Consider the following 26,963-nt stretch of genomic DNA (forward strand, 5'->3'; position numbering starts at 1 on the left):
GGCCTCTGGGTCTCTGGATCTCGGATTTGGTGGGAGTTGATTTTTCTCTGTGTTGGTCTCCTTCCCCCTTGTGCTGGTATCTGGTTCAACAAGAAAACAGCACCCTTGCTTGTTTCACCAGTTGTTCTTAGTTTCAGCCGGGGCCCTTTTGAGAGAGACAGAGAGAGAAAGAGGCAGAGCGAGAGCAAGAGCGAGAGCGAGAGCGAGAGCGAGAGAGAGAGAGAGAGAGAATGGGTGCGCCAGGGCTTCCAGCCACTGCAAAGTAACTCCAGGCGGGTGAGCCCTTTTGTGCATCTGGCTAACGTGGATCTTGGGGAATCGAGCCTTGAACTTTTTTTTTAAAATAACAAACACATGTCTATGGGAGGAGCTTTGAGACCCAAATTCCACTGTGGGTTCACATTGAATTAAATAAATATAACATTATTTGAGTTGTTTCTTTCTGGACAAAAGAAAGAATTAGTATTGCATGTATTTAAAAAACACAAAAACTCAAGCTGGACTTGGTAACACATGCCCTTAATCCCAGCATGCAGGAGGCAGAGGTAGGAGGATTGCCATGAGTTCAAGGCCATTCTGATACTACATAGTAAATTCCAGATCAGCCCATGCTATAGCAAGACTGTACCTTGAAACACCATAAAACAAACAAACAAACAACAAAGACAAGCCAACAAAAATAATCCTCAATTCTACTACAGTAATCTTTACTTTTTTTCCTGAAAGGTTTTAAAATGGCATTTGATGAAAACTAATATTATTTAGTATTAAATTAAAGAAGCTTGAGTATACTATGTAAATGGTAGTAGCAAAGGACAGAGCTTGAAGAACACCTAATCGATTTTTCTTTCCCACCAAAGGTGAAACGTCTGAGGAGGCTGATGCTGAAATGCCCAAAATTTATGAGCCAATAGAATCCTTTCATCACCTAAGGGAGCGTCTCAATGTGTTCCTGCAGCTCTATAATGAGAGCGTCCGTGGCCCTGGCATGGACATGGTGTTCTTTGTGGATGCGATGGTCCACTTGGTCAAGGTATATCACCATTAAGACGAGAACTTGGCAGGAAGGACCAAGCTATGATTTCACTCAGAAGAGCCCCCCCCCCACCTTCCTTTTTATCTCCTAGGGAAGCACTTGATTTAAAAGAAAAGTCAGTGTTACTTTCCAATTTAATTTCTAAACCGAATGCAACATGTTCTATCTTACAAGCTTAAAATAAGAGCATGTGTGCTTCTAATACACAATGTGATGATTTTATTCAGCATTGCTCTATAGTTTCTAGCTAAGTGTTTTAGCCACATGAGATGAATGTGGATGATATGTGAGTTCAGAATGTGGGTAAGGCCTGCTTATTTTATGCCAAGGTTATTACTACTGAGTAGTATGTAAGCATACATTAAGGTAAGTGAAATAGCCAGATGGGCTATAGGGTTTTGCTTATATCAGGCACCTAGAGTGTTCAACTTCATGGAGCTATAAAACAGAGTAGAGATCACCAGGGCTGGGTGGAGAGTGGCAGTGGGAATCAGTGTTTAATGGATTAAGCCTTTTTTTTTTTTTGCAAGATACAATGAATTGTGGATATGGACAGCGTTAATGACCACACACAATGTAATTCAGCCTAAAGCTATTAAATTTTCACTTAAAAGGGTTTTAGCAAACCCTTTTAAGTAAATTTTGTTATGTATATATTTTTACCATAATTAAAGCCAATAATTTAAAAAAAACAGTGTATAAACAGCTACTTTGAGCAGATAAAAATTCTGCTAGAGAGCTGAGCGTGGTGGCGCATGTCTTTAATCCCAGCACTCGGGAGGCAGAGGTAGGGTTCAAGGCTACCCTGAGCGTACACAGTGAATTCCAGATCAGCCTGGGCCAGAGTGAGACCCTACCTCAACCCCCCCCCCCCCCCAAAAAAAAGGCAAATTCTGCTAGAATGAAATCTATCAGCAAAGTACAGTTTTGTCATATGAGTCATTACAGTATCTACTTTTAGGATAATTGATCATTCCTCAAAGGTTGGAAATAAAATATATTAAAAGCTTATGTGATCCAATTTATCTATGCTATTAGGCATGCCATGAAAATGTGTTGTGAGTCTTCTCACTTTGTTGACTGACATCAGTTACTTTTCGGGACTCTATCCCTTTAGTTAGAAAGATGGTAATTGGCGGTTGTTAAACGACCACTTTGGCTTAACCATGAGGAACAATCTCGTCAATACAAGTTGTCTCCTCTAATAATTCCTGGGTCTTAGAAATGGAGGCAATTTCAGAGCTTGTCTATTGTACCTTCTCTGCGAAAATGAGGATCGCCAATGTGGTTTCCTTTCCTCCTGTAAAAGGGCAAAAGCCTTTCTTTAGTCCTGGAGTGAAGGTGGAGAAGGAGGAAGACAGAGGGACTGTGGGGGTGGGTATGCCCAGCAAGAGGGCACTTAGCTTGGCATATCCGTGGATTCTCAGACCCTGAGCCATCTGTTTGGACTGAACCATGAGCCCCAGTGTCCTTTCAAAGCCTGATATAAATAACAGTTTGAGAATAGTTGGCTATGAGTTGAATGTTTCATTAGGCCTAGAGCTTGATGAAGGAGCCTGTATCCTAAATGAGTGATACTGATGGCAGCTTCCTGGCCGAGCACATGTTGGAGAGGCGGTCTAACCGGCCTGGAGTAACCCAACCCCTGACACTGACGATGCGGTTACTCACTTACTATTTGTGTATTTACTGACTCACACATTCATTCATGGTCGTCTTGAAAACACACTTCAGCTTTTTCTTTTCTATTTTTTTTTTTTAAGTGGGGTCTTGCTCTAATCCATGCTGACCTGAAATTCACTCTGTACTGTCAGGGAGGCCTCGAATTCTTGGTGATCTCCCTATCTCTGCCTCCTGAGTGCTGGGATTAAAGACGTGTACCACCACGCCTGACGTCTTTTCCATTTTTAACGTTTTGTTCAGTGTTTGTGGAGTCAGTGTCTCGCTGTGTAACCCAAGCTGACCTTGTTCTTAGGACAAAGCCAAGGCTAGTTTCAAATTGACAGTCCTCAGCATCCTGAAGGCTGGTGTTACAGATGTGTACCACCATGTCTATCCACTGTGCAGCTTCTTTGATGATAAACTTCAGTCATCAAATTCTAGCTCTGAAACTAAGACTCGCTCCTGCTGATGCAGTTATCTTTCCCTGGTGTTCCTTTTTCCTCTTGCTGTCATTCCTCCCTCTACCTATCATTCACCTGGGTTCCTCCAATAGGCCCCTCTCCCCAGTGTGAGTGTGTCTGCAGGGCAGGGTGTTCACCACGGACTTAAAGACCTGCTAATGGAATAAATATATGAACACCTTTTTCCCAGTCATGCCTTATAAGACAGAAGACCCCATTTGAAGTCCTTTAAGTGTGTTTTCTCCTGTAATCTCTGATTTTAACTACATAATAAGTGTAAGTGTTTTGAGTTTATCTTAAAGCTATTTGTTTCTTCAAGTATCTGCTCATTTTCTAAACTTATCAAGGGTTTATCACATGCCAGAAATTGGAAATGGAAACTTTAATATGTGATCTTAGACTAGTTTCAGGAAAAATGTTGTGATGAAGATTCCTTCAAACCAAATATGTAAACTATATGCCTAATATCAACTCTACTATATTCACCCACATCAAAGAAAGGAAGCAACTGTGGTTGCAAAGTGGCAAGGTCTAGAAGGTTCTAGTAGCTTCTTCCTTGCCTGTTCTTTGTCATTTGGATTTATACTAGGAGGCGGTGTGAGGAGATCCCTAGCACTCGCAGTGACTTTGGAGAGGACCTCAGGGAAGGAATGAGCAGTGAGTTAAGGGGACAGGTGACGTGTCCCGCCCCTGTCTTTGCTGGTCTACAGAGAGATGGGCAGCATGACCAGCATGATCTCCTTTCCAAGTGTTCACTGAGGTGGGGGTGACTCATTACTTACTCAGTGATACTCCTGGCAGGAGTAGAGCATACTCTAGCTAGAGGAGAAAATTAAGAGCGTTGGAAGCGTGCGGAGCCCCAGTGACCAGAGAGGTGACCCTTTTCTACCCCTCACCCCTTTCTGTTATTTGACTTAGAAATTGAATTTCATAGCAGTACTCCAGACTCAAACTATAATGATGAAGAAACAGGAACAAACTTGCACACAGGCGGAAAGATGACCCAGAACTGTACGCTGAATCCTCTCTAGGTGGGCTAGAAGACTGATGGTTTAAGCCCCTCACTCAACACTAGTAAAGTGAATTAGTATGGGTGGGCTTCTGCCACGAGGTGACCAAGAATGGCCTGTGTCCAAAAGGTGGTGTAGTGGAGCTCTGGCCTGGCTTTAACCCCTTGCTGGCAGATACCATGGGCCTTACTGTCTCTGGTAGTGTTCACACAGTTTCTTTAAAGAAAAACTTCCACCACATCTGCTGTAATTTGGGATTTTCATTCCCTTTGATTTAAAATACTTCTGTTTAGACATGGAGGGTATTCTCATCAATTGTGTGCTCTGTTTTCTAAGGATGAATATTGTCTGCAAATCTGCTGCGTTTCTTATCATACTACTTTGGGTTGGGCAAGCTAAAAGGACACCTCAAAGTCCCCTTTATTTCTGAAAACACGGAGCCCACCATAGTCTGGGTTGTTTCTGGACTCTCTAGTGCTGGTGTCCTCTGGGTTCCTGAGGGCACACACCACAGTCACATCCTCAGGGCATGCCAAGTGCTGTCATGGTTCAGAGGTGTCCGCATTCCATCAGCCAGCATGTCTGTGGTCCGATCTTGAGAAACTTGTGTCTTCCAAGTGATATTTGAGCTTATTATTATGTCAGTTACATAGGAAAAATGGTACGTTTATGTGTTGAAAGGTGCATGCCTTTTCTGTTCGGTACTGTAGATCTCTCGAGTCATTCGCACTCCTCGGGGAAATGCCCTCCTCGTTGGGGTGGGTGGATCAGGAAAGCAGAGCCTGACAAGACTGGCTTCGTTCATTGCTGGTTATACCTCCTTCCAGATCACTTTGACAAGGTAAAACTCTTTTATACTGACTTAAAATGGACTTTGAAGAGAGGTTCTCAGAGTCTACCTTAAGCTAAGAATGCATTTTCTTATATATGTTAAGAACCACAGTAGTTTTGTTTCTTGAATAATGACATATCTCCCTTTAACCAGTGTCATAGACCATGAACATTTCACGCCAACAATCTTCTTTTGAAACATTTCAGCTCATCACTGTACTGAACTGGTACCTCATTGATTTTGTGTTACATAAAGTACGAACACTACATGTGCTAGTTTTGGTGTGTTTTAGAAAAAATGTATACAGCTTAAGTGTAAATACGGATTTCCCTTTTTTCCTCCAATTTTTTGTTTCTTTGTTTCTTTATGGGCATGGCAGGACCTCCTGCCATTGTGAACAAAATCCAGTCACATGTACTGCTTTGTGCGTGTGACTTTTATGTGGGTACTGGGGAATAGAATCTGGGCCCTCAGACCTGCAAACAAGTGCCGTTATTTAGTGAGCAATCTCTCCAGGCCCAGGCTTAAACACAGATTTTAACAATGTTGAAACAGTGGAAAAATAGATGATGAAAATTTCTATATTCAAGAACTTAAAATATTTCTGAAATACTGACTAGGTGCTCAGCACTGACTAGGAACGAGGTTTGCGTTAAGCAGCTGTCACTGGGGAAAGTAATTGAGATAAATGAGCTTGAACAGAGGAAAGTTTTGTTTTGGTTTGTGGTTTTAGTCCATGGCACGGATCAGGACAGGGAGTCCATGGGGGTGTAATAGAGTAAATCTGCTTACCTTGTGGGTGCAGGGAAGGAGACAGGGAGACAGGAAGAAAGGAGAGAGAAAAAGAATCAGGCTAGCCCCTCAGTCTATACTTCAAAAGCACATCCTCAATGCTCAGTGATCTAATTTCTTTCTACTAGGCACAACCCACTCTTTATTCCACTGCCTCCTAATGGCACCGCAGGCTGAGGATCAAACCATTTCCACATGATCTTTGGCAACAGTCTAGGGTCAGTGTATAGCAAAGATAAGCCTAGCCTGTGTCTTGGTGCTTACAGCACTGGGAAAGGGGCAGCAATGAGCAGTTCTCTCAGTACGCTGTGGTTTGTGGATGCTGTCTGTCGATGATGGGAAATAGATACACAGATCAGAGAAGGCGTTCCAGAGGAAGTGGTGTTAAAATGACATGGAAGCTGAGTAGGAATTAGAGAAGAGCATGCAGGAGTTTTCTGGCAGAAACGCCAGCACGTGTGAAGTCACATCTGAGCGCATTAAATATTAAATGAAACTTGCCTGGGTGTGCAAGTGAGCAGAGGTGGTTTTGAAAACTTAAAGTGTCACAGCTAACCAAGTTGAGGCTGGAATCAGGAAGCCAGCTTGGGAAGTTTAGTTTTTATTTGTTTATTTGCAGTTAATTCTGAGGTTTGGGACCAGGGAGTCTTGCTTACCTGGCACTGATGGGCAAAGCATGCCACTGACCTGTGTCACCAAGGGAGGCTCATATGTGCCCGCCAGGACCAAGGCAGAATTATTAAACATTAGTATTGAAGACCCAGTTATTCAAGCTCACAATGTCATGTTTGGTGTTTGGCTTGAATTATAGAGCTCTTCTTGGAGAATAAATTCAAAGGTATCTCTTTTATTTACGTACTAGGATAACAGAAAAAGCCCATATTACCTTGTATATAATTCTAGTCTCTGCATGGAAGCTAAGCTAAGGGAAAACAAAACTACACAGAAAAAAAAAAACGGAGTCATATTTTTGTCCATTTGTATGAAATCTGTTTTCAAAACACTTTTACTTGCATTAACTAATTTGATTTAAGAAAAAAATAATTTTTTTTGGACAAAGACTTACAGACAGGTGCAAAAATAAATCCTCTCTTACAACCCAGAGCTCCTTGTTAAGTATCAGCTTTGATACATATAAGAAGGAATAGGGTACAGGCATTTCAAAATGATGCTATCAACAAGGCTTTTATCTTGAACAAGAGGTCTGCAGCTACAGATACCTATCTTACGCCACTAATGGATTTTAAAATTTTAGTATTGGCATATCCCAAAGAACTGTATCCCAAAGAACTGTAGTTTTCCTGGATGTGATAGCGTAGGAATGAATAGGACCTGAACATGTTTACATTAGTTAAGAAGTGCAGGGTGCCAGCAATTAAGAAGCAGGCAGACCAGCTATCTTACACTAGATCCTGAAGTAAATAGCTTCAAGGAATGAGATGTCAGAAATATCAGAAACCTTGTCATTCATCCAGAGAGAGGCTCAGAAAATTGTGGTATGTGTCCAGTTGCTCATCTGGGTCAGTTCTTGTAAGGCCTAAGCTTCAGCAGAACTCAGGAGTCCATGAAGGACAGTTAAAGAGACACATGGAAAAGCCCTTAAATAAGATGTTACTGGTATCTCTCTCTCTCTCTCTCTCTCTCTCTCTCTCTCTCTCTCTCACACACACACACACACACACACACACACACATACACAGACACACAGTTTTATTTATTTGAGAGCACTAGACAGAGGCAGGTAGACAGAGAGAAATGGGGAGGGAATGGGCACACCAGGGCCTCTAGCCACTGCAAATTACAGACACATTCACCACCTGATCCATTTGGTTTATGTGGGTCCCGGGGACTTGAACCTAGGCCCTTTGGCTTTACAGGCAAGTGCCTTAGCGACTAAGCCATCTTTCCAGCCTGATCCATGAACTAATTTGAGTTTTAAAGAGCTTTGTAGGTTGGAAGGTCAGATGTCAATAGTCCATCTTGTACCTAACGTTCCTCAGAGAGGCTGTGAATCGCTAGACGTCAGACAGAGCCTGAGACTGATTGCATTGGAGAATTTGCAATCAATCCTGGTTTCTAGTCAAGTGTGACCTCTACTGCATTCTGGTGTCTCAATAAACACCACACAACAACTCTCACAGGGACAAGCTAGTTCCCCTGCATGTCACACTGAGAATGATCCATTACCAATGGGAGGAAGGGCAAGGCCTTCCCGGCTTTCTCCCAGCCTTCTGAGACCTTTCTACTCCACAAGACTGCAGACCTTGTGACTGAGGCAGGATGTAAGAGCATCACATCTGGGAAGCACGACCATTGTCATGTTGAGGTCTTAATATTTGAAACAGAGGACCTTTGGTTGATAGGGCACTGGGCAGAAAGTTTCTTCTATATCACAGGACAATGAATCAGATCTCTCTCCCTTCCCCTCCTCCATTTCTCTCTAAAGGGAGACTATGTCTAAAATACTTTGTTTTCTGATAAGTTAGCCAGAATTCTCCTAGAAATATTGTTGCATTATTGTGGTATTTCTGACAGTAGGATTTATTTTATAGACCTTAACAAAGGGCAATATAGACATTAAACTTTTAGTTGCTTGAAAGAATCAGGTGGCTATTTGATCCTGAGCTCTGAATTCTGAGTATTTTTTTCTTTATGATGCAAAGGGCAAATAATAATTTAATAAGTCTGAATCTCCAGGGATGGAATATTTTCATTTATAGTTTCAGCGATAATGGATTTTTTTTTAATTGAGACCTCACCAACATTTCTTGATTGAAGGTAAAAGTCTATGTCTAAGATTGCTTTTGGAAGCACAAAGAGATTTACAGCAGGGTGCGTTTCATAATGTTTCTGGCTATTTTGTGACGGTGCGCTTATTTCTCTGAAATCTGTTTTGTGTGGAATCCAAACATATGAGAGATCAGTGGTGCTGGAGGAGGAGGAGGGCATTTCTTATAGCATGGCATCTTTTCCTTCCCCTATGATGAAAGCTTGAATCGACTGCAGCTTAGTTCAGCTTATGATGTGGGTGCTTAACAAATCTGATTATCCATTCCAATACATATTACCACTGATAACACATACTTTCAAAATATGGGTTCATGTTCACATGACACAAATACATTCAAGTGACATTTGCTTATGGTAGAAATTATATTAAATTTTAGGTCTAGCTTCATCTGAATTTCTTTGTGTGTGCATTGATTATGTTATGTAATGAAATGTGAAGTTTTAAAAACTCAATTTGGGGCTAGAGAAATATCATAATGGTTAAGGTACTTCCCTGTGAAGCCTAAGGACCCAGATTTGATTCCCTAGAACCCACGTAAGCCAGATGCACAGGGTGGCACGTGCATTTGGAGTTTATTTGTGGTGGCTAGAGACCCTAGGGTGCCCATTCTCTTTCTCTCTCTGTATCTGCTTCTTTCACTCTCACTTTAAATAAATAAATGAATAAATAAATAAGTAAATGAAGTATTCAAAAACATTTAAAAAACTCAATTTATAATGTCATGTATTTGATATGATGAAATAAAACCAGCATTATTTAGTTAGCCAAATGGCAGAAGCTATTGTTAAAAGGCTCATGAAAATGTTTCAGCTAATGACACAGTGACATTTGTTTCTTCAGATCCTATAACACGTCGAATCTGATGGAAGACCTGAAGGTTTTGTATAGGACTGCTGGTCAGCAGGGCAAAGGAGTCACTTTTATTTTCACAGACAATGAGATCAAAGATGAGTCGTTTTTGGAATATATGAACAATGTCCTGTCATCGGGTGAGGTAGGAGCTTACTCATTCTTCTTAAGTTTTCCTCTTTGGGTTTCTTTCAACTGAGAGCTGTCCATATTTCCTCCCTTTAGAGTTTTGAATAAGTGCTCTTGGGGATTTGGCAACCGGTGTCAAGAATGGCTTGTTCTACCAGAAATTTAAAGAATGAAACTCCCAGTCAAGATGTGGAGTAGTTCCATGTGACAATAGAAAAAATAAAGGATAAGGGAAGTTAGAAAGAAAATTGCTTCAGTGTTTGGTGTGTTCATTTACCCCCTTCAAGGGCTATGGCTTTGCAGTTAATCACTGGTGTATGTTCCAGTGTGGGGGATTTTGTCCTCAAAGCTTTAAGTTCATTTTGGCTTGTATTTGCTATGGATAAGCATGTGTGCTATGCATATGTGTGTGTGTGTGTGTGTGTGTGTGTGTGTGTGTGTGTGTTTGTATGTGTTCTTGTACGTGTGTTTGTACATGTGCTTGTATGTGTACTTATACGTGTGTTTGTACGTGTGTGGACACACAGGTGTCAGGTGCTTGTGCCAGAGGTTGAGGTTAATGTTGGATAGCCTCCTCAGTCACTTCTTTTTTGAGACAAGATCTTCGATTGAACCTACGGTTCACTGATTTTACTAGATTCTCCTCTGGCCAAAAAGCTCTTTGGAGGGCTGGAGAGATGGCTTAGTGGTTAAGCGCTTGCCTGTGAAGCCTATGGATCCCGGTTTGAGGCTCGATTCCCCAGGACCCACGTTAGCCAGATGCACAAGGGGGCGCCGCGTCTGGAGTTCATTTGCAGTGGCTGGAGGCCCTGGCAGCCCATTCTCTGTCTCTCTCTCTCTCTATCTGCCTCTTTCCCTCTCTCCATTGCTCTCAAATAAATAAATAAAAATAGACAACAACAACAACAGAGAGCTCTTCGGAGGATCCTTCCCAGCAATGTAATTTCAAGTGCGAGCTACATGGCCAGCATGTTGAAGTGGGTGCTGGGGGTCTGAACTCAGTTCCTCACACTTGTGCAGCTCAGTCCTCACCCACCAAGCCAGGCCCCGCAGTTCATTTCTAACAGATGAGTTTAAGAACACAACTGGAGGAAGACCTTAGACCTATTGAGTTCATGTTTTGGGTTGTTCCCATGTGTGTACTGAGTCTGGATGCCTGTATTTCTTCTCCAGGTCTCCAACCTATTTGCTCGGGATGAAATTGATGAAATTACTAGTGACCTAACACCAGTCATGAAAAAGGAACATCCCAGGCGCCCACCCACCAACGACAACCTGTATGAGTACTTCATGAGCCGAGTCCGAGGGAACCTTCACATTGTGCTCTGCTTTTCGCCGGTGGGGGAGAAATTCCGAAACCGAGCTTTGAAGTTTCCTGCCCTGATTTCAGGATGTACCATTGACTGGTTCAGTCGGTGGCCCAAGGATGCCTTAGCTGCTGGTGAGTCTGGTGGAAATATCTCTGTCAGGGCTTCTGATTCATTTACCCATTTGCCTTCTGAGCTATTGGCCGTCTGCGCCCTGGAGCGACCTCACTCTCTCAGTCCAGTGCTGGAAGGTTTTTCCTACCAGCTGCTGCTCTTCTTGTGTTGGTTGCTTTCCCCCCACAGCATGGTTGTCAGAGAACGAGGTCTTCAATCGGGGCCCCTTTGGGTTAGTGTGCAGCGAATTTACTTTTACACTGATCGAAGCTTTGCTGGATCTCCAGGCAGCTCCTGGGAGTCGCAGGGAGGCATTGATGTTTTAATCTTATATTCCTTTCAAGTTGCTTTGTCAGCCCCACTGTGGTTACAGCCAGGTGTCTCTTGGAAATTCCCATCTTGCTGCTGCAGGGCAGTAAATCAAAGCAGAAAATGCTATCCAGAAACCCTGTAATGCCTTATGTTCTGGGCCAGTGTGTTCTCTGATTGCGTCTAGCTGCCTCTCCTAAGTAGCATTCCTTCTCATAGACATGTACTCTTTCCTGTTCTGGGCATAAAACTGGAATGTAAATGTGACTATAGTAAGGAAACTGCACAGGGGCAACACTGGGTTTGAGGGGCTTTTTGCTTCAGTGCTTGGTAAAAAGTTATCTGCGACTGCTCTCCAAACGACAGGTAAGCCCGCTTCACCCCTGAACTGCTACTGCTTTTGGACACGTGATGGCGATAGTTTTGTCAATCTCTTGTATGACCGCTGTTGCAGCTGGAAGGTGCTCCTCTAATGCTGCAAGGTGTCCCTAGCAGACAAAGCAGGGGCAGGCCGAGGGGGGAAGGTACCCCTGAACCTCACCTCGCCCCCGCCTCTTCAGCTCTGCAGAGCCTTTGTGAGAGTGAACGGTTAGCTTGAGCAGCCCTGATATGATCATGCCAGGTGGTCTAAATATCTGAAAAGTTTTGAACAAACTACCCAGCACTTGAAAGCTCTTTTTTTTTTTTTTTTTTTAACAGTTCAGATTTTTTGGAATAGGGATCATCAACCAATAAAGTAGTTTTCAAGTATTCCAAAATGCAAAACAACACAAAATCTGAACTTGTCCCTATCATTTCAAGTAGAGGTACTTAATCCACAGTTCCTGTTGTGTTTGTATCAGCATTTTATTTAGGTTATACTTAATATTTCCAATAACATAAGAATACTAATTGATTTTATTTTTCTAACTCAGAGGTTTGCAAGGTTGATGTTAGATTTTTTTTTAAAAAGTATTTTAACAATTATAATACTTGTGTGTGTGTGTCGTGGTTTGAAGTCAGGCGTTGCTCAAGTTAGTAAATTCCCTGCTCCTGGACTGCAACTTCTACCTCAGTACCGTGGAGTGATTATTTTTCTTGCTGATGGGGACAGGGAGTAGCAATACGAGTGTTCTTTTTTATGTAGCTACCTGTTTTTTTTTTTTTTTTTTTGGTCTTCCACAAAAGAAAAGGAAAGAAAAATGAGATAGTCAAGGTCTGATATCCCTGGAAACAGGGGGTGCTGTGTAACAGGCCAGAGCGCTCCCTTGCAGGTTCCCGTGCAGTCAGGCATGCTTTGCCACCAAGAGAGCCATGTGGGCCTAGGGGTCCAGATTCAAGGACTTTTAGGACATAAAACAAATACTGTCATCAAGAAATTCAGCCAAGGGATTCAATCATTCCATGCTGAGTTCAAGGAAGTTTTCAGACAATGAGGAATTTCCCAAAGATATATCTTAATGCCAAGTGAAGCATTTTCAGCTGTGCCCGTCACAAAATGAATATTGCAACCATCATGGTTAACATCTCCAGAAGTTGTATGGTCTGGTGTGTAGCTCTATGGTAGAATTTTATTTTCCTTTATTTTTTATTTTATTTTATTTTTTAAAATCCTGGTTTATTTTATTTATTTATTAGAGACAGAGAGAGGGAGAGAAAATGAACACGCCAGGGCCTCCAGCCACTGTAAATGAACTCCAGACGCGTGCGCCATCTTGTGCATCTGGCTAACGTGGGTCCTGGAGAATCAAACCTGGGTCCTTAGACTTCTCAGGCAAGCGCCTTACCCAGTAAGCCATCTCTCCAGTCCTCCTTTATTGTTTTTTGAAGTAAGGTCTTATTCTAGCTGAGGCTGACGTAGAATTCGCTTTATAGTCCCAGGATGGCCTCAAACTCATGGTGATTCTCCCACCTCTCCCTCTTGCATGCTGGGATTAAAGGTGTGCACCACCACACCCAGCTAGAATGTTTATATAGAATGTATTAGACCGTGTGTTTCATACCTAGATCTGTAAAATAAGTAAAAAAAATTATTCTAGATAAGAATTCATGTTTCTAATATGCAGACTTAAATTTATTATAATTTGAGTGCTCTTTGCAGTATTTGACATACTGTCATGGGAAGACTTGAATCCTGAGTATCTTAATTTTGTCTTTTACTGTAACGTGGTAAACTGTATTTGTAACCAAGCTTACAACTAGTGAGTTGTGACCTTACCATGTGGTCAAACATTAGTGGTGAAAGTCTTAGTGTCGGTGCCGCTGCCTGCTCAGCCTGCTTACTTGATTTCTTTTCTTTCCCTCCGACTTTTACTGGCTATATCTTAATTTAACCTTAGTTTTAAAATATTCTATTCATATGAGAGAGAGAGAGAGAGAGAGAGAAAACACTAAGGCACCTTGCCGCTACAAACAAACCCCAGACACTTGCATCACCTTGTGAATCTGGCTTTATGTGGGTCCTGGGGAATTTAATGTGGGCCATTGGGCTTTGCAGGAAAGTGCCTTTCACCGCTGAGGCATCTCTTCATCCTCCTGTGTTTTTATTTTTGCTTTTGAAATTTAACATAATTTTCTCCCTCACACACATACCATTTTAAGCATATAGAGCACACAGTACCTTCTGTGCTCCCTGCAGCTCTGCTGTGCTCCCTCTTCCCATCTCTGCCATCAGCTCCTCAGGGAGGGCAGAGGCCTCTCAAGCCCTTCTGCGGTCCGTAACAGTGGGTTGTCTGGACATATCACAGGTAGGTCTTCAGCAGGTAACCATAGCTGCTAGGAGTGCATGAAGTGCAAAGCCTTGTCACGCCTGGCTGGCGGAGTTGCACAGCGCTGCAAGCCCTGGCCTTCCGGCCTTGTACTCTTTCCATCCCGTCTTTGCAGTTCTGTTTTCAATTCTTATGTACATGGACCACTTCTTATAAGATTTTCAGAATGGTAATGACGATTTTAACATACATTGTGCAAACCACTGTAAACTCTATGCAGTTCAGATCAACCTCCATATTCCTCCTTTATCTACCACAATGGTGGACGTACACATGCAATACATGGGTGACATAGACTTTACCTTACCCTGTGGCTTATTCTTACAACAGCAAAAGCTGCCGTGTAAGTGCTCCACTGTCAGACCTGGTGGGGACTGTTGGAGATGTTCCACACATCTCTGGAGGATTCTCTAAATCAGAACTGAACACAAATGGCCAGATGCTGTGTTTTAGAACAAGATGACCTGGGAATAAAAAAAATTTAGTGATGAGCATTTCCATGTGACAAGTGGAGCCAGAGTCTAAAGGAATTAAGGGATTGATAGGTTCTGGGTAGAAAAAAAAAAGATACAAAATGGGATTGTTAAATCTGAGTGCCAGGTGGGCACCAGTGTCTGAGTTATTAGTTTCACTTTCGTCCTTATGTAAACCATAAAACAGGCTGGCTGGAGACCAGAAGCTGCAGCTTTTGACAGGAGATGTCTCTGCATAAGCACCCCAGGCAAAGCATGATGATAAGCTTAAATGTTTTTATAGTTTTCTATATGAAAGGCACACTAAAATCATTGATGTCTTAGGCCAGAGGCTCCAAACACAGGGTGCTAAGAAGTGCCTGTCTTTTTTGTTGTTGTTGTTGTTGATTATTTATTTATTCATTTGAGAGTGAGAGGGGGTGGGGGGAGAATGGGCTTGCCAGGGTTTCCAGCCTCTGCAAACAAACTCCAGACACATGTGCCCCCTTGTGCATCTGGCTAATGTGGGTCCTGGGGAACCGAGCCTCAAACCGGGGTCCTTAGGCTTCACAGGCAAGTGCTTAACTGCTAAGCCATCTCTCCAGCCCCAGTGCCTGTCTTTTACACATAGCCAGCAATTCTGAACGTGGTCATTCACACCCCGGTTCTCACATTGCCACCTTTGCTCTTCCTAGTGTCTGAACACTTCCTTGCATCCTATGCCATTGACTGTGGTGTGGACACCAAGAAGGAGGTGGTGCAGTGTATGGCCTCCTTCCAGGATGCAGTGGCCGAGAAGTGTGCCGATTACTTCCGGAGATTCCGGCGTTCTGCCCACGTGACACCCAAATCATACCTCTCGTTTATCCAAGGCTATAAGCTCATATATGAGGAGAAGCTCAAGGAAGTGCAGACCCTGGCCACCAGGCAAGTGCAAAGTTCTAGTAGACGTTTCTGTAAAGTAATGGCTGCTAATCCAGAGCAACGTCCTCCCGGAGGCGCATTTTGTAACGCCCGGAGACACTGCGGTAAACGCGGTGGTGAGGCTAGAGGCAGGTATGGCGGTGATGCTATTGACTCCTACGTAATAAAATCGGGGAAGCGGCTGAACAACCTCAGCGCACAGGGCAGCCCTCTGTCCAGCAAGGAATTCTCGAGTCTAAAATGTCAGTAGTGCAGAGGACGACACACCCTCCTCCTGAGCCCGTCTGTAGGATCCTGAGCTCCCAGGGGCGTTGGTGTGGTGCAATAGAATAACCTGGTCAGGCCTTGTATCCCCTGCCGCCTTCTATGATTCCGGAGTGACGTAATGATAGAGATAATAGACACGGACGAGAACTGCGAACACAGACATCACTTTCTGCCTTCTCTTACTCGGCGCATCCCGATGGAAGAGCCGCCTCGTGTTCCTGTCCCCGCAGTGTGGGCGTCCCATGTCACTGACGTTTTCTCCATACCTCACCTCTTTCCAGGTGCTTTTCTGAGCTCTCACATTCTCTGCTAGGAGGTGGCCATGACCAGCCAGGGTTGTCATGTGCAGCCTCCCCCTGTGAGTGACTGAACTTCAAGGTCTCTTGTCTTTAGATAACATTATCTCAAGTGTCTGAAAGCAGCTCCCTCCTTCCTGGAGGTGACTCAATTTAAATTTTGTTTTATTATCTTAAGCCCAAATCTTTCTACTTTTGACTTCACTGGACTGTTTTTAAAAGTAGAAGTTGGAGGCTGGAGAGATGGCTTAGCGGTTAAGCGTTTGCCTGTGAAGCCTAAGGACCCCGGTTGGAGGCTCGATTCCCCAGGACCCAAGTTATACAGATGCACAAGGGGGTGCATGCGTCTGGAGTTCGTCTGGAGTCTGGGCCCTGGTGCGCCCATTCTCTCTTTCTTTCTCTGTCAAATAAATAAATAAAAAAGTAGAAGTTATTTATTCTGCTTTCTTCATGGTGGGTCATCAATCATTTGTAGTCTATTATTATTATGCTAAATGTCATTAAACATGTTTCTGGGTGATGCAGATTCTAGACCCACGACCTCCTTCATGCTATGAGCTTGTTTAGCAGGCCCCTCTTCTACATGTGGTCCGTGAAGAGGACGCACATGCTGCCAGTGTGGATCCAGACCTACACATGTGTCCTTTAGGGGACTTCACCTTGAGTTTGCTTTTACTACATTCTCATTTTTCAAATATGCCTCTACTAGTCTTGATTCGTGAAGCAGCACTGGAAACGTGGGCACTTGCCACAAATGATCACATTATTTGCTTGGCTTTTGCAACCCCAGAATGAACAGTGGACTGGAAAAACTGAAGGAAGCTTCGGACTCGGTCGCAGCCCTGAGCAGGGAGCTGGCAGTCAAAGAAAAGGAGCTCGAAGTGGCCAATGAGAAGGCTGATGCGGTGGGTGGCCGGTTAGCCGTGTGCCTCGTCCTTCAGAGACATATGTGAACATACTCACCTCATTGTACCATGGGAGTCCAGACAGTTAACCTCATTGAAATCAAATACTCTTAAAAATATTTATTTGGGAGAGAGGGAGAGAGAGAGAGAGAGAGAGAGAGAGAGAGAGAGAGAGAGAGAGAGAGAGAGAGAGAGAGAGGGAGAGATGGAGAGGGAGGGAGAAAGAATGGGAGCGTCAGGGCCTCCAGCCACTGCAAACGAACTCCAGACACATGTGCCCCCTTATGCATCTGGCTTATGTGGGTCCTGGGGAGTTGAACTCAGGTCCTTTGGCTTTGCAGGCAAGGGCCTTAACCACTAAGCCATCTTTCCAGCCCCTAATAAAATATTCTTAATGTTATGTGTGAAAACTTTGGTAAGTGGAAAAAAAATCAACCGCTGAAATAAAAGCATGTGCGTGCTTGCTTGGTTTGAGGTGAATTTTGAAGAAGCGTTCTTGGTTTTGTGTGGAACTAGGTGCTAAAAGAGGTGACGATGAAGGCGCAGGCGGCTGAGAAGGTCAAGGCGGAGGTGCAGAAAGTGAAGGACAAGGCGCAGGCCATTGTGGACGGCATCTCCAAAGACAAAGCCATCGCTGAGGAGAAGCTGGAAGCTGCAAGGCCGGCTCTGGAGGAGGCCGAGGCAGCGCTGCAGGTGAGCCCGCGGGGTGCAGACGGTGCCTCTGGGTGGAGGACCTCAGGCCCTTGAGGATGACCCCTGCCTCTGGGTGTGGACCTCAGGCCCTCGAGGATGACCGCTGCCTCTGGGTGGAGGAACTCAGGCCCTCGAGGATGACCGCTGCCTCTGGGTGGAGGACCTCAGGCCCTCGAGGATGACCACTGCCTCTGGGTGGAGGAACTCAGGCCCTTGAGGATGACCGCTGCCTCTGGGTGGAGGACCTCAGGCCCTCGAGGATGACCCTTGCCTCTGGGTGGAGGACCTCAGGCCCTCGAGGATGACCCTTGCCTCTGGGTGGAGGACCTCAGGCCCTCGAGGATGACTGCTCCCTCTGGGTGTGGAACTCAGGCCCTTGAGGATGACCGCTGCCTCTGGGTGGAGGACCTCAGGCCCTCGAGGATGACCCCTGCCTCTGGGTGGAGGGCCTCAGGCCCTCAAGGATGACCTCTGCCTCTGGGTGGAGGACCTCAGGCCCTTGAGGATGACCGCTGCCTCTGGGTGGAGGACCTCAGGCCCTTGAGGATGACCCCTGCCTCTGGGTGGAGGGCCTCAGGCCCTCAAGGATGACCTCTGCCTCTGGGTGGAGGACCTCAGGCCCTTGAGGATGACCGCTGCCTCTGGGTGGAGGACCTCAGGCCCTTGAGGATGACCCCTGCCTCTGGGTGGAGGGCCTCAGGCCCTCAAGGATGACCTCTGCCTCTGGGTGGAGGACCTCAGGCCCTTGAGGATGACCGCTGCCTCTGGGTGGAGGACCTCAAGCCCTTGAGGATGACCCCTGCCTCTGGGTGGAGGGCCTCAGGCCCTCGAGGATGACCCCTGCCTCTGGGTGGAGGACCTCAGGCCCTCGAGGATGACCGCTGCCTCTGGGTGGAGGACCTCAGGCCCTTGAGGATGACCACTGCCTCTGGGTGGAGGGCCTCAGGCCCTCGAGGATGACCGCTGCCTCTGGGTGGAGGACCTCAGGCCCTCGAGGATGACCGCTGCCTCTGGGTGGAGGACCTCAGGCCCTCGAGGATGACCGCTGCCTCTGGGTGGAGGACCTCAGGCCCTTGAGGATGACCCCTGCCTCTGGGTGGAGGGCCTCAGGCCCTCGAGGATGACCCCTGCCTCTGGGTGGAGGACCTCAAGCCCTTGAGGATGACCCTTGCCTCTGGATGGAGGACCTCAGGCCCTCGAGGATGACCGCTCCCTCTGGGTGGAGGACCTCAGGCCCTCGAGGATGACCGCTGCCTCTGGGTGGAGGACCTCAGGCCCTCGAGGATGACCCCTGCCTCTGGGTGGAGGACCTCAGGCCCTCGAGGATGACCGCTCCCTCTGGGTGGAGGACCTCAGGCCCTTGAGGATGACCACTGCCTCTGGGTGGAGGACCTCAGGCCCTCGAGGATGACCGCTGCCTCTGGGTGGAGGACCTCAGGCCCTCGAGGATGACTGCTCCCTCTGGGTGGAGGACCTCAGGCCCTTGAGGATGACCCCTGCCTCTGGGTGGAGGACCTCAGGCCCTCGAGGATGACCGCTGCCTCTGGGTGGAGGACCTCAGGCCCTCGAGGATGACCGCTGCCTCTGGGTGGAGGACCTCAGGCCCTTGAGGATGACCCCTGCCTCTGGGTGGAGGACCTCAGGCCCTCGAGGATGACTGCTCCCTCTGGGTGGAGGATCTCAGGCTCTTGAGGATGGCCAAGACTATGCTCTCCAGGCTCAAAACCGAGTCCCAGATACCACTGGACCATGTCAGGTGATGTCTCCTACATGGAAACTGTGAGCTCTGTAGATTCCATACGTGAAAATTCAGAACTCATTCTCCTTTTAGAGGACTAGTGAGCCACAACATAGCCTAGAGTCCTGATTCTCCTTTTGAGCATTTTCATTAAATTCTGTGTGACAGTGGGAAAGTTATGCATACTTTCTAGAATAATGTTCCCTCACTTCCTGGCTGAGGACCTTGAAGTAGAAGATCTGATGAGAAAACATTCTCTAAGTCTGTAGGTGAATCATCAAAATGACTATGGATTGACTGTCGCCTCTTAATGACAGAGTTTGAATAGCTCCAGCCCCCCAGCAGTGAAACTGTGTGGCAATAACAGAACAGGTAAAGTGACAGAGAGGTTACGTTCTGAGACACAGTGCATTGGTGAACTATTGAAAGACAGGGCTGGTCATGTTAGAGAGTCGGTTTAAGATTCTTTTTCTTTTTGGCCTCAGTTTAAGGTGGTTTTTAGTTCAGTCGCACTCATCACTCCCTCGCGTTATTGGCTCTTGGCCTAGAAACAACGACAGCCTGGCATTCTGCGTCCATCTACCCCGACTCCCGTTGTTAACCCTCAGCTGAGTGTGTACAACTGTTGAGAGTGGGATTGCGTTTCCTCAGCAGGCTCCTGAAACACGAGAATATTATTTATGCATTTGTTTCAAGCTGAGAGGGCTAGAGAAGAGGAGAGTGAGAGCGAGAGCCAGCAAGCAAGAGAGAATGAGCGGGCACGCCAGGGCTTGCCTCTGCAAATGAGCTCTGGATGCATGCCCCACTTCACACACCTGGCTTTAGGAGAGTGCTGGGGAATTGAACTCAGGCCGGCAAGCTTTGTGTGCCTTTCTCTGCTGAGCCACCTCCCCAGCCTTTCTAAGCCTTTTTGATCCACATGAAGTAACATTCGCTATATACATTTCTGGGCTGACGATGTAGCTCAGTGGCAGAGTGCTTTCCTGGCAGGGGCAGTGCCCTGGGTTTAATCCCCACGTCCACAAACAGCAGCCATGTGCATTTCTTATCTATGGAGATGATGAAGATGTGGCCTTTGCTTTCCTGTCCACCTTTCCATGCTACAGTTGCGTGTGACACACATTTCCTAATTGTTTCTTCAGTCCCTTGCTCTGGCTAAGCTTTCCTCCTCAGTCCTTGAATCCCCCAGGGTCTTCAGCCTCTTAGATTTGTGGACAGAGCAACATATCTCCTCTCACACTTTTGGCACTTTGACTGTACCGAGAGAGACTTTGATTAACACAGAGGAGACAAGAATAGTGCAAACAATCTCAAATCTTTGTTGGCTCTGTGCACCTAAAATCTTGAGAGTAGTGCATGGGGCCCCTCAGTTCTTACTTAAAAGGCCAATACTGCCTTAAGACTTAGAAGATGTGGCATCATTTTCGATACTGTAAAATGATTCCAAGTCCTTCTAAATTACTGTTCTTTCAACTAAATTATTCTTTTTAATTTATTTTTTAAATTAAGAACATACTTCATATGGATGCATCATGTGTTGGTACCATCTTGTCCCTCCTCCCTGCCCCCACTCTACTGGGGGCCCTCCTCAGTGGGGTTGCACGTATTCCCCATGGGGTGGTGGGTTATGCACTGTGGGAGCAGTGGTCAGTTATTGGTGGGAGGCAATGTCTCTGGGCATGATGTCCCAGCCTGTGGCTCATAATATTTCTGTCCCCTCCTCCACAAAATTCCCTGTGCCATAGTGGGTGTGTTTTAAGTCTACTTCAGTGATGAGCTCTTAGGAGCCTCTGGATCTCTGCTTTGGTGGGTGTTGAGTGTCCTCACGTCTGTCTCCTTCACGCTGGTGCTGATGGTCAGGCTCAGCATGGAAGCAGCACTCTTGCTCATCTCCCCACTTCTCTGTGGTTTCACCAGGGCTTTGGCTGAGATGCAGAGGGTGCTTTATCTCCATAGGTCTTTCTGTCTTCTGAAAAAGACAAACATTCTCCAGTGGAGAGTGAAGTCAGCATAGGTTAAATAGGATAAGTGTTCTTAGTATAATCATTAGTGTGGAAATGTATAGAAACAGGGATAAGGAGATGGGTGTGTGCTATGTCAGCTTCTCGTAAGTATAACAAAATAGCTGGCATAATCAATATGTAAAGAGACTAGGCCTGTTTTGAATCAGTTTTGGAGGTGCCAGTTGATTATGGGTTAGTTTTGTTGTGTTTGGCCTCATTCAAGGACCAAAAAGTAAGAGGGAAGGGCTGAAGACCTTATGTCTCTTCAAAGGCCTCCAATGTCCTGGTAGCAACCTGTGATGCCTCACCTCCAAGCCTTCCCTCGTTTTTTAATTAATAATTTATTTATTTATTTGACAGAGAAAGAGAGAGAGAGAAAGGGAGGGAGGGAGGGAGGGAGGGAGGGAGAGAGAGAGAGAGAGAGAGAGATAGAGAGAGAGAGAGAGAGAGAGAGAGAGGAGAGACAGAAGGGGCCCACCAGGGCCTGCAGCCACTGCAAATGGACTCCAGATGCATGTGCCTTCTTGGTTAACATGAATCCTGGAGAATTGAACCTGGGTCCTTTATCTTTGCAGACAAACACCTTAACCACTAAGCCATCCCTCCATCCCTTCCTCACTGTTTTTTTTTTTTTTTTTTTCGAGGTAGGGTTTTGTTCTAGTCCAGGCTGACCTGGAATTCACTATGTAATCTCAGGGTGGCCTCAAACTCACGGTGATCCTTCTACCTCTGCCTCCCAAGTGCTGGGATTAAAGGTGTGCGCCACCACACCCAACACCCTTCCTCACTTTTTAACAGTGCCCCTTTGTGGACCAATTGTGCCATACTGGGGCCTTTGGAAGGCCTTGAACATTGAAACCTTAGCAGGGTATGCAGGAGAGATGTCTTTGTGATTTCCAGCATTGGTCCTGCCTTCATTATTTTGTCTCTGTGAGTTTCTGAAGTCTTGAAATTCGGTTCTACCTGTAGGACTGAGGAAGCTCCAGTTATATCCCAACTCTAGAAACCTGGCATGAGGCTGCATTCATCTGAACAGAAAATGGGCAACAGCACTGAATGTGTTCATTCCTGGCTTCATATTTAAATTGATGTTGATGATGTTGACTAGTTGGGACTGAAAATGAAGAGTATTTCCATACAGTAAATGAAGGATGTATTACCACGGTGTACAAGATATTACATACCGTCATGTTACTTTGCCTGCAGATAAAAGGATATAATAGGTGAAACAGGTTGATCTTGAAGAACAGTAATTCCACCAGCTCCTTTTTCCCAAGTCCTTACCATATGAGCACACCTGTCTGAAAAACACATCTGTTGCCCATTAGTCTATTGTGAATGGCTTTGACATGACTGTTTTCCACACTGGGCACTAGTCTCTTTTGGTTTCTACTATAGCTTCATATCTCAAAGGGAGGCGTGACTTTTCAGTTCTTCATCTCCCCCATGTCCTCCCTATCTCCCAGCTGTCTGGCTTCCCCGAGTGCGAGCATAGAGAAACAGCAAATTGAGCTCAGAGAAAAGTTCACTGCTTTGGATGAAGGTCGTTGGTCACTTTCCTTTGAAAGGAGTGGGAAAATGCAAATGAAACAGGCATTTAAGACATGAATACAACCAATGATGTACACTGCCCTAGAAAGAAGGCTGTTTCAGACTCTCACAGTTAATATCTTTTCTAATACTTATTTAATAAAATGTTTAAGGAGTATCATGTAACTGCAGTGAGTCTGATTATTAAATAATTTATTGCATAGGAATATATGTGCTAGAAATGGACCTGTTCTGAGAGCTGTATGAAATTCATATTGCCCAAGCTCCTTTATTTAAAGGTCAGTTTCCAGCTAAGAAACCTCTAATTACTCAATCTGTCAGCCCCGAGGCCACCTTCTGGTGTCAGTCCACTGTGACAAGTCTGAATTGCTTAAGAGAAAGGCAGATCCTTGACCTACATAGCTAATGAGTAAAAAGTCACGGCAAATAAAGTATTTTTCCTGGTTTCAAACCCTGGTCAGTACTTAAGTGGTGAGTATTTTTTTTTAGTATAATATTTTTTTTTTTTTTACTGACACAAAGCAGACTTTAGACCTTTAGAGAGCTCACACCTCATTATCTGTGCACCAACATTTCTTTCTTCTCCCCATCAGTGAGAACTGTAAAAATGTGGACTTTTTGGGGATATGTGCTTCTTTGGGATTAAGTTATGTCCCTATACTTTCTTTTTTTTTTTTTTTTTTTTTGGCTTTTCGAGGTGGGGTCTCACTCTAGCCCAGGCTGACCTGGAATTCACTATGAGCATCAGGGTGGCCTCGAACTCATGGCCTCACAGCGATCCTCCTACCTCTGCCTCCCAAGTGCTGGGATGAAAGGCGTGCGCCACCACGCCCGGCGAGTCCCTGCAGGTTGCGGCGTCCGGTCTCGCTTCAGGCAGCGCGCTTGTGCGCGCGGCGCCGGCTTGCCCTGGCCTGGTCTGAGGCTGGCTGGTCCTTCTGTGCGCAGACCATCAAGCCCTCGGACATCGCCACGGTGCGCACGCTGGGCCGGCCGCCGCACCTCATCATGCGCATCATGGACTGCGTGCTGCTGCTGCTCCACAGGAAGGTGCACGCGGTGCGGGCCGGCGCCGACCGAAGCTGCGCCGCGCCCTCCTGGCAGGAGTCCTTGAAGCTGATGACCGCCGGCAACTTTCTGCAGAACTTACAGGTTGGTCGTCCAAAACGGACCGAGAGGAGACTCAGCTGCCCCCCCTGAGTCCTTCCTGAGAATAAAGTTCTGAAAGGAATGCATTTTTACTTACGAATCTTGAACATGTGTAAGAGCATTCTTCAAGAATTTTCTTTGTCAAATGTAAGAAATCATGAGCCATTAGGTCTATCCTTGACACACTTTTGCCTTATTAAAGCTCATTAATTATACACATGCACACACACACACACACACACACACACACACACACACACACACATATATATATATATATATACATTTCAATAAAAGTTAACAAAATCCTCCTTGAGAGAATATATATGTGTAGATATTATCTTCATATGAATGAAAATTCAGTATTCCATCAGTCTTTGTGAGACATTGACTCCAGGACCCTTTGTGTATATAAAAATCTGAGAGTGTTCAGATCCCTTGTGTAAAAGGGCATATAACATCATACATCCTCTGAACACTTTAAATCTCCTCTAAATTGTTTGTAATCCAAATGTATGTGATTGCTACACAAATGGTTGTTATGTGTGTGGGTGTGTGGATGTGCCAGGTTCCCTTGCAGCTGCAATTGAAAGCTTGTCTTGTTTTACGTAGGTGTCTGGAGAATTGAATCCAGGCCATCAGGCTTTGTAAGTAAGTGCCTTTAACTGCTGAGCCATCTCCCCAGGCCATACTTTTTTTTTTGCTCTATAACTCAGGGTGACTTTGAACTCATTCCCTACCTGACTTGCTGGTCTTTCAAGCATGGGTCACCATGTCCAGCTTGTCATACTGTATTGTATAGAGGGTCATGACAGGAAGGAAGTCTTACATGTTCAGTATAGAAATAATATTTTTTTCTGACAATTTTTGATCTGCAATTGAGTCTATTGATGTGAAAACTGTCTAGCAAGGACCTGCTGTGTATGATTATATTTATATTTTGATAGTCTCAGTAGCATGTTATTGATTATTAATTTTATGTATTAAATTTTCTTGGAGCTAGAACTACATGTAACATACAGGTTTTTCAACATTTACTTTATTTCTTTGAGAGAGAAAGAGGGAGGGAGGGAGGGAGAGAGAGAGAGAGAGAGGGAGGGGGAGAGGGAGAGGGAGAGGGAGAGGGAGAGGGAGAGAGAGAGAATGGGCATGCCAGGACCTTCAGCTGCTGCAGACAAACTCCAGACACATGTGCCACCTTATACATCTGGCTTATGTGGGTCCTGGGGAAATATATAGGTTTTAAGTGAACAATTTGATGAATATTTACTTGCATATTAACCTATTAAGTATCACTGATAGCTAAGTATATAAGCTCATGTCTCCCTCATGCTTAAGCTTAGTCAGTTATCTCCCTTATGTTAACCATTATTCTGACATTTTCCCTGATCATTAGCTTTGCCTGCTTTGAAGTTTACAAGCTTGAAATTATGTGGTATGAACTCTTGCTTTGGCCTCTTTCATTCAATATATGCATGAGGTTTGTTCTTATTGTTGCAAATGGCAGCATTTCATTGCTTGCCACTGGAGCTTTCCTTGTCTGGATGTACAGTGGTGGTTGTGAGAATAGGGTGCAAGGTAGTAAGATTTTGAATGCAATCCTAGTACGGTTGGTTGAATGTATGGTTTTTCCTGTAGCCTCATATGCTTGGATACTTCATCCCAAGTTGGGTGTACTCTTTGGGAAGGTTATGGAGCTTTGGGAGATGGAGCCTTGCTGGGGGCAGTGTCCAGAGGTGGGCCTTATGCTGTTACAGTCCAGCTCGTCCTGCTGCGTTCAGCTCTCTCTTTTCACTTCCTCCCTGCTGTGAGGATATGATGCCCAGCTGTCTGCCTCTGCCATACTTTCCCCACCATGGAAACATCCCCTCAAACCTATAAGCCAGAGATAACCCCTTTCCTTCCCGAAGCTGCTTCTGCTTGGATGTTTTGCTCCAGCATCCAGAAGGTACCTACTGCGTCTCTCAAGGATCCTGCCTTTTCTAGCAGGTGGCAGATGCACTCTTTGTGTAGCAGACAGCTTCAGGGTTCACTGAGATGAATTTCCAGACCAGGCACAGTGATGGAGGAAGGGATTTATTGAAGCTGTCAGATCCAGGGGAAGTTCCATAATGGCAGAAGAAGCTGGCCTGCTTTCACAAGCTTGAGTAGAGAGAGAAGCACAGGCCCCAAAGCCAAAAGCCACAATCACACAGCACCCTTCAGGAACTCCAGCTAGGCACACTTGGCATATCTTTAGATTGGAACCTCCCACCCATCACCACACCTTAGGGCTGGACCCTAATATGCACCCAGTGACCCTGCCTCCAGCCAGGTGGCTGCAGATCCAAACTACTAGCTAATAAAACACTGAATATTTGGGGGGCATTTGTTCAAAGTGCGACACCTTGTGAAAGCTCTCTTGTTGTTGTGTTTTCTCCCCCCAATCACCTATCTATTCCTCTCTTCAGTGTTGGTAGAGTCTCATAGAAGAAATGTGTGTCAAGCAAGGTCTGAATGAGAGTATGTTATACACTATGTTATGGGTTTTCTCTTAAGGATTATTTCACTGAATTATTAGATGCTAAATTTATTTATAGTTAGAAAATACTTAATCAACCCTTTTAGAAGAGAAAACACTACCTTTTAAAGGTTCAGTTACATTGTTTGGCCTGTCTTTTCTTTCTGATGCAGGAACAGCATTCTTAATCCATTTCGGCTGCTATTTTAAAATTATATCCCTCTAGAAGATAATAATTCTCTCATATATCCTTGATAGCTCTATGATTAAAAATTAATTCATCATTCTCAAGGTGTAATGTCCAAGTTATTATCTTCACATTTCATGTGAGCTTAATAGAACTTTTGTCTGAATGTATTAAGCATTTAGTTGTTGATAAATGTTAAATCTATATGTCCTTAGCCTGAATATACCTGTGTGCCTTTGTTTTTCATTGTTGATTTTATAGT

General features: G+C 45.1%; 1 protein-coding gene and 1 pseudogene across 1 annotated transcript in view; both read left to right on the forward strand.

Moving 5' to 3' along the window:
• Dnah5 (dynein axonemal heavy chain 5) overlaps window positions 1-26,963 on the forward strand; it is a 247,680-nt gene that overhangs the window by 159,518 nt on the left and 61,199 nt on the right. The window contains exons 52-59 of the mRNA XM_045132474.1: window positions 861-1,033; window positions 4,880-5,010; window positions 9,425-9,578; window positions 10,736-11,003; window positions 15,187-15,418; window positions 16,769-16,883; window positions 17,400-17,576; window positions 23,814-24,017. Coding sequence (XP_044988409.1) covers window positions 861-1,033; window positions 4,880-5,010; window positions 9,425-9,578; window positions 10,736-11,003; window positions 15,187-15,418; window positions 16,769-16,883; window positions 17,400-17,576; window positions 23,814-24,017 — 1,454 coding nt within the window. The remainder of the gene's footprint in view (window positions 1-860; window positions 1,034-4,879; window positions 5,011-9,424; window positions 9,579-10,735; window positions 11,004-15,186; window positions 15,419-16,768; window positions 16,884-17,399; window positions 17,577-23,813; window positions 24,018-26,963) is intronic.
• LOC123454397 lies at window positions 6,793-6,942 on the forward strand (annotated as a pseudogene).

Source organism: Jaculus jaculus, chromosome 13, assembly GCF_020740685.1.
Source record: "Jaculus jaculus isolate mJacJac1 chromosome 13, mJacJac1.mat.Y.cur, whole genome shotgun sequence".
Lineage (NCBI taxonomy): Eukaryota > Metazoa > Chordata > Mammalia > Rodentia > Dipodidae > Jaculus > Jaculus jaculus.